Here is a 6,220-nt window from a genome sequence, read left to right on the forward strand (position 1 = left end):
ATGAACACCTCGCGAGACTAATTGTTTAAATAAAACACCTCTTTCAAACCACGGAGCTTCTCAAACGAAAACCTAAAGAAAGCTCATACGTTACTTATACCTTACAATTTGAGGCTAGAAACTCCAGCCTCAAATAGCGAAAATTTTAAAAATGTTCAAAAAAAAATTAAACAAAACAACACGCTTTCCTTCTGCGGAAGCTCTCTTGGCCTCCCGTTCCAAACGTTTACGTCTGACTCATACTTTGAGCCGTGACCGAGGTGGTCGTGGTTCAAAAGCTACTCTGGCTACTGAGGAACAACAAAAGGGCTGACTCACTATCAGCTCCTCCAAGACGTGACAGTCTCCTGTCAATTTGAGTCCTGGCACCACGCTTTCATCACTAACTTGACTGACCGCGTTGCGACACCCTACCACCTCGTCTCGTCTTGCCACTGTGGTGAACACAAATATGCCATGGATAAGCCGCAGTGCTGCCAGCACGGAACAGAGCCGGCCGCAGTCGATCGTAGCCAGCCGGCCGCCGAGAGAGGGCCGGCGCACAAAGAATAAAGATTAGTTGGCACGAGACTCCAAGCCCCACGCCTCGTCCCTGCTTTCCTCGCGCGTGCCAATAATTGGTGACCCGAACGTGATCGCCATGAACCAGCCAAGCGACGCCGACAGTCCCACGGTAGCCGTACTTGATGTCAAGCTACCTCCGTTTTGGACTGGCGACCCGCAACTTTGGTTCGTGCAGGTTGAGTCACAGTTCGTTGCACGCCGCATCGCTGCTGACAGCACCAAATACCACCACGTGGAGGGCAGCCTCCCGCCTGCGACGGCCAGCGAGGTGCGGGACCTACTGCTAACACCACCCGCAGAGAACGCCTACCAGACGGTAAAAGAGACACTCATTCGCCGTCTCATACCTACAGAGCCGGAGCGTCTCCAACACCTACTGCGGGAGGCCGAACTTGGCGACCGCCGACCCAGCCAGTTGCTACGCCACATGCAACAATTGGCCGGCGACGCGACAGCAAGCGACGGTCGTGTAGTGCGGGAACTCTTCCTGCAAATGCTTCTCACAAGTGTACGGATAGGCCTCACGGCGTCGGGCGAGACAGACCTTGCCAAGATGGCCGAGCTCGCCGACAAACTCATGGCTGTCGCCGTGCCCACAGTCGCGTCGGTGCACGCAGACGCACCGTCCGCCAATGCCTTGCAAGAGATGCGAGAGGAAATTTCTCGCCTCGCAGACACCGTCGCAGCGCTGCACTCGAGCGGAAACCAGCGACCACGACAGCGTAGGGTGTGATGGTACCACCGCAGATTCGGCAACGCTGCACGGAACTGTGTGTCGCCCTGTGAAAATTCGGGAAACGCCCCGGGCCAGCACTGACGGTGACCAGTGCCCCCGCCCCGTCGGACAGTCGCCCATCGGTTTTCTTCCTGACCGATCGCGAAAGAGGTGCTCCTTTCCTAGTCGACACAGGGGCGGAAGTTAGTGTCGTGCAGGCGTCGCCAGCCGACCGCAAACGACCGTGCGCAGCACCGTTGCAAGCTGTAAAGAATACGACGAACTTTAAGTAATATTGCACTAACCTGCAAGAGGAGCAGTTTCGCCGTGAGCGATGTAGACACGTTGCTGCCGCCGCTGCCATGTAGCCGAACGCTCCAAGCGCTCGCGTTTTATCTTGTACGGGCTCCCAGTCGGCGCCTGCGCCCATTCTCTCGGGGCTGATGGCAGCGACTGACGGCAGATTGCGCACGCCTGGCATTCCATGACCAAGCTCGGTGGTGATGGCATCAGAAATGGCGTAGGTTCCCAGCAGCAGAACTGTCGGTTTTCCAGGTTCCCGGCCGCATGGGTGCTCAGGTAGGTGAAGTACATTCTGCAACAGGAGCAGTTTCGCCGTTAGCGATGTAGACACGTTGCTGTCGCCGCTGCCAAGTAGCCGAACGCTCCAAGCGCTCGCGTTTTATCATGTACGGGCTCCCAGTCGGCGCCTGCGCAGATTCTCTCGGGGCTGACGGCAGCGACTGACGGCAGATTGCGCAGACGGTAGCACGCCAGGCATCTGATGATGCAGCAGAACTGTCGGTTTTCCAGGTTCCCGGCCGCAGGAGTGCTCAGGGAGGTGAAGTACGATCTGCAACACGAGCAGTTTCGCCGTTAGCGATGTAGACACGTTGCTGCCGCCGCTGCCTAGTAGCCGAACGCTCCAAGCGCTCGCGTTTTATCTTGTACGGGCTCCCAGTCGGCGCCTGCGCAGATTCTCTCGGGGATGACGGCAGCGCGCTGACGCCAGATTGCGCAGACGGTAGCACGCCAGGCATTTGATGACCGAGTTCGGTGGTGATGGCTTCAGAAATGGCGTAGGTTCCCAGCAGCAGAACTGTCGGTTTTCCAGGTTCCCGGCCGCAGGAGTGCACAGGAAGGTGAAGTACGATCTGCAACAGGAGCAGTTTGGTCGTTAGCGATGTACGCACGTTGCAGCCGCCGCTGCCTAGTAGCCGAACGCTCCAAGCGCTCGCGTTTTATCTTGTACGGGCTCCCAGTCGGCGCCTGCGCAGATTCTCTCGGGGCTGACGGCAGCGCGCTGACGGCAGATTGCGCAGACGGTAGCACGCCAGGCATCTGATGACCAAGCTCGGTGGTGATAGCTTCAGAAATGGCGTAGGTTCCCAGCAGCAGAACTGTCGGTTTTCCAGGTTCCCGGCCGCAGGAGTGCACAGGAAGGTGAAGTACGATCTGCAACAGGAGCAGTTTGGTCGTTAGCGATGTACGCACGTTGCAGCCGCCGCTGCCTAGTAGCCGAACGCTCCAAGCGCTCGCGTTTTATCTTGTACGGGCTCCCAGTCGGCGCCTGCGCAGATTCTCTCGGGGCTGACGGCAGCGCGCTGACGGCAGATTGCGCAGACGGTAGCACGCCAGGCATCTGATGACCAAGCTCGGTGGTGATAGCTTCAGAAATGGCGTAGGTTCCCAGCAGCAGAACTGTCGGTTTTCCAGGTTCTCCGGCCGCAGGAGTGCTCAGGGAGGTGAAGTACTATCTGCAACAGGAGCAGTTTCGCCGTTAGCGATGTACACACGTTGCTGCCGCCGCTGCCTAGTAGCCGAACGCTCCAAGCGCTCGCGTTTTATCTTGTACGGGCTCCCAGTCGGCGCCTGCGCAGATTCTCTCGGGGCTGACGGCAGCGCGCTGACGGCAGATTGCGCAGACGGTAGCACGCCAGGCATTTGATGACCAAGCTCGGTGGCGATGGCTTCAGAAATGGCGTAGGTTCCCAGCAGCAGAACTGTCGGTTTTCCAGGTTCCCGGCCGCAGGAGTGCACAGGAATGTGAAGTACGATCTGCAACAGGAGCAGTTTGGTCGTTAGCGATGTACGCACGTTGCAGCCGCCGCTGCCTAGTAGCCGAACGCTCCAAGCGCTCGCGTTTTATCTTGTACGGGCTCCCAGTCGGCGCCTGCGCAGATTCTCTCGGGGATGACGGCAGCGCGCTGACGCCAGATTGCGCAGACGGTAGCACGCCAGGCATTTGATGACCGAGTTCGGTGGTGATGGCTTCAGAAATGGCGTAGGTTCCCAGCAGCAGAACTGTCGGTTTTCCAGGTTCCCGGCCGCAGGAGTGCACAGGAAGGTGAAGTACGATCTGCAACAGGAGCAGTTTGGTCGTTAGCGATGTACGCACGTTGCAGCCGCCGCTGCCTAGTAGCCGAACGCTCCAAGCGCTCGCGTTTTATCTTGTACGGGCTCCCAGTCGGCGCCTGCGCAGATTCTCTCGGGGCTGACGGCAGCGCGCTGACGGCAGATTGCGCAGACGGTAGCACGCCAGGCATCTGATGACCAAGCTCGGTGGTGATAGCTTCAGAAATGGCGTAGGTTCCCAGCAGCAGAACTGTCGGTTTTCCAGGTTCTCCGGCCGCAGGAGTGCTCAGGGAGGTGAAGTACTATCTGCAACAGGAGCAGTTTCGCCGTTAGCGATGTACACACGTTGCTGCCGCCGCTGCCTAGTAGCCGAACGCTCCAAGCGCTCGCGTTTTATCTTGTACGGGCTCCCAGTCGGCGCCTGCGCAGATTCTCTCGGGGCTGACGGCAGCGCGCTGACGGCAGATTGCGCAGACGGTAGCACGCCAGGCATTTGATGACCAAGCTCGGTGGCGATGGCTTCAGAAATGGCGTAGGTTCCCAGCAGCAGAACTGTCGGTTTTCCAGGTTCTCCGGCCGCAGGAGTGCTCAGGGAGGTGAAGTACTATCTGCAACAGGAGCAGTTTCGCCGTTAGCGATGTACACACGTTGCTGCCGCCGCTGCCTAGTAGCCGAACGCTCCAAGCGCTCGCGTTTTATCTTGTACGGGCTCCCAGTCGGCGCCTGCGCAGATTCTCTCGGGGCTGACGGCAGCGCGCTGACGGCAGATTGCGCAGACGGTAGCACGCCAGGCATTTGATGACCAAGCTCGGTGGCGATGGCTTCAGAAATGGCGTAGGTTCCCAGCAGCAGAACTGTCGGTTTTCCAGGTTCCCGGCCGCAGGAGTGCACAGGTAGGTGAAGTACGATCTGCAACAGGAGCAGTTTCGCCGTTAGCGATGTAGACACGTTGCTGCCGCCGATGCCAAGTCAATGAAAAAGCAAACAACCGCATTTAAAGCAAACAACCGCATTTCGAAAAGTAAGTCTTGCAACCATTACACCTTTCCACATACCTCGGAGGACCTCGCGCCTATTGTATCGCCATAGCGCTCTGTGCTTCATTACGGCTGCCCATTTCTCTTCCCCTTCACTGTTATTGTTTTTTCTTGTGTTTCTATATATCTATTGCCTTCGTTTATCCATATACCAAGGTATTTAAATTCTGTTACCCGAGGTATTTCCTGGCCCTGTATCGCCCCTGTCTGTTCACTGTTTTCATTGAATACCATAACACCTGATTTTCTAACACTAAATTTCAAACCTAAATTGTTGCCTTCCTGTCCACAGATATTATCCAGACGTTGCAAATCACTTTGCTTGTTAGCTAGCAACACAATATCGTACGCATAAGATAAACCTGAAAGCTGCTGCTCTACTACTGTACCCGCCTGTTTGTATGAGAGATTAAAACCGATATTACTTCCTTCTAGCGCCCTCTCGATCCTCACCATGTACATCATAAACAGCAGCGGGGATAAAGGGCACCTCTGCCTCAGTCCCTTGTTGATATGAACTTCCTCCTCGCTCCTCATACCTTCCCATTCAACGCAAACGGTATTTTCTAGGTAAATCTCTCTCAAAAGCTGTAGACGATCGGCACCTAAGTCTTCTCCTTCCAGAATATCCCACAAGATGTTGCGGTCTACGTTGTCATGGGCTCCTGTAATGTCTAAAAAGGCCACATATAACGGTCTGCTTTCTACTTTTGATATTTCAATACACTAAGAACAAATAAGTTATCATCTAAACGCCTACATATTCTGAAGCCATACTGAAGTTCTCCCAAAATGCCGTTATTCTCTGTCCATGCTTGAAGCTTTAATTTGATTTCCTGCATTGCTAGCCTGTATATTATCGATGTAATGGTCAACGGTCTACTTTGTCACCAACTGTCTGGTAATCGTCTATCTTTTAAAGTTTTTTCCACTGCTTTCACCAGAGCTTCCTTACTTTTTGGTCCTAGTTCATTAATCAGCCTAACGGGAACCTCGTCTAGCCCTGTGGCTTTGCGCTTAGGAATTTTCTCTTCGGCTTTCTTCCAGTTGAAATTTGTCAGCACCAGCTATTTTTCCACCTGGGTCTCTTTCATGTTCGTTTTTTCTTCAAGTACAACCTCATCATTGCCTTGGAAAGATTCGGCTGTTATTTTTCGGATGCAATTTATTGCCGCTTCTCCTACCAGTCTGTTTTCATCGTCTAGGATATGTTGTTGTATTGTTGTTGACTTCCTGCCTAATAATTTTATGTGGTTCCAAAATATTCTAGGTACGGCCTTCTTTTTCTCACGTATTTCTGACAACCAACGTTCACTTTCACTTTTTAGTTTTGCTTGCACCTGTATTTGAACCATAGACTTTTTCTCTCGGTATGTTTCCCATTTTCTGGTTACTTCATCCTGCGGCAACTACGCCTTCTTTGCCTGTCTGTGCTCTCGGGATGCTTTCTGTCGTTCGGCGATCGCTTCTCGTATCTCCCTGTTCCACCAGCTTTGCGGTGTCTTTTTCCTTTTCAGCGAACATGTTGTTTGTCTTTCCGTATTTCTTT

At 54.2% G+C, this 6,220-nt stretch overlaps 1 protein-coding gene across 1 annotated transcript; it reads left to right on the forward strand.

Moving 5' to 3' along the window:
* The first annotated feature begins 640 nt into the window (after nucleotides 1-640).
* LOC142568488 (uncharacterized) lies at nucleotides 641-1,297 on the forward strand. The gene has a single exon (XM_075678406.1). It carries the CDS (start codon nucleotides 641-643, stop codon nucleotides 1,295-1,297), a length of 657 nt encoding a protein of 218 aa, XP_075534521.1.
* Nucleotides 1,298-6,220: the final 4,923 nt, after the last annotated feature.

This window comes from Dermacentor variabilis, unplaced genomic scaffold, assembly GCF_050947875.1.
Source record: "Dermacentor variabilis isolate Ectoservices unplaced genomic scaffold, ASM5094787v1 scaffold_19, whole genome shotgun sequence".
Lineage (NCBI taxonomy): Eukaryota > Metazoa > Arthropoda > Arachnida > Ixodida > Ixodidae > Dermacentor > Dermacentor variabilis.